The 1187-nt window shown below is 67.8% G+C and overlaps 1 protein-coding gene across 1 annotated transcript in view; it reads right to left on the bottom strand.

Moving 5' to 3' along the window:
* Positions 1-264: 264 nt before the first annotated feature.
* The window catches only part of AURANDRAFT_69161 (hypothetical protein), a gene marked incomplete at both ends in the record, with an annotated part of 2487 nt that continues 1564 nt past the window's right edge, over positions 265-1187 (bottom strand). Inside the window, 2 exons of the mRNA XM_009044914.1 lie at positions 265-526; positions 575-1140. Coding sequence (XP_009043162.1) covers positions 265-526; positions 575-1140 — 828 coding nt within the window. The remainder of the gene's footprint in view (positions 527-574; positions 1141-1187) is intronic.

Genomic DNA, 1187 nt, shown 5'->3' with positions numbered 1-1187 from the left:
CGCGCGGAGAGAGAGGGGAAAATGATCTCGGCTTCTGCGTGCTCCCGAGACGAGCGGGCTGAAGATTTGGGATGCTCGACCCCGAATTGCCATTGCGAAGTGTGCTCAGTTTCTCTCCCCCTGGCCTGGAACATGCCAAACCCAGCATCAGAGATCGTGCGACCATCATCGACGACGTCCAACCCTTTTTCGAAAGTAAACTTCTAGGTTCAATAAGTTAATGTTGCGTTCCGGCCGACGATTGGTAAGTGTGCAAGTAAAACATTAAGACCGGAAGTCCGAGCATATGGCGAAGACGGAGAGGTCGGCCGTGCCGAGATCGTGGCCGTAGAGGTACTTGTTGTCGTGGAAGGGGTTGAACTTCCGCTGGACCTGGCGCGTGCCGCTGAACTGCGTGTGCTTGAGGCCGTCCTGCTCGCTCGTGTCGCAGGGCACGATGGGGAGCTGGGTCCGGCGCATGAGCTGGTGCGTGCCCTCGACGGAGTGCTTCGCGGGGTCGAAGAGCGTCGACAGCGCGATCTCGCGCCTGCGAGGGCCGCGCGCGGTCGAGCGACGGAACGAAAAGAAGGGAGACGCGGCGGGGCCGCGCTTGCCGAGCATGCGGTCCGCGAAGACCGTGCGCGCGGAGAAGAAGTAGAGGCGCACGACGGAGTCGTCGTCGGAGCGGAAGGGCACGAGCACGTCGAGCATCGCGTCGAGGTTCCAGACCGGGTCCGCGGTCGCGGGCTCGTGGCGCGACTTGATCTCGAAGCCCGCGTAGGACACGATGCAGTAGGGGTTCATGTCCTTCGCCGGCGCGCCGACGTTGAAGAGTTGCCGCGCGCGGTGCACGGAGACGACGATCTTCACGGGCTGCCGCTCGAGCGAGGCCAGGTTCGCGAGGCTGTCCTCGCGGCGCGGCAGGTCGTCGACGGCGCGCGCCTTGGGCGACGCCGGCTCGTCGGTCGACGGGCTCTTGGGGACGGGCTCGGGCCCGGCGTCGGGCGGCGTCGGGGCGGGCGCGGGCGCGTCGTCGCCGTCGCGCGCGGGCGCGGCGAGGACCTCGCAGCCGTCGGGCGGCTCCGCGTCCTCGAGGGCCTCGGCCGCCGGGAGCGGCGGCGGCGGCGAGGGGAACTCGCGGCTGAGCTCGATGATGCGCTCCTGCTTGGGCGACACGGCCTCGGACGGGCTCGGCGGGTCCGGCGGGT

This window comes from Aureococcus anophagefferens (genome assembly GCF_000186865.1).
Source record: "Aureococcus anophagefferens unplaced genomic scaffold AURANscaffold_1025, whole genome shotgun sequence".
Classification (NCBI taxonomy): domain Eukaryota; class Pelagophyceae; order Pelagomonadales; family Pelagomonadaceae; genus Aureococcus; species Aureococcus anophagefferens.
The sequence above is the reverse complement of the archived record's forward strand: the minus strand, read 5'-3'. Positions and strand labels throughout refer to the sequence as shown.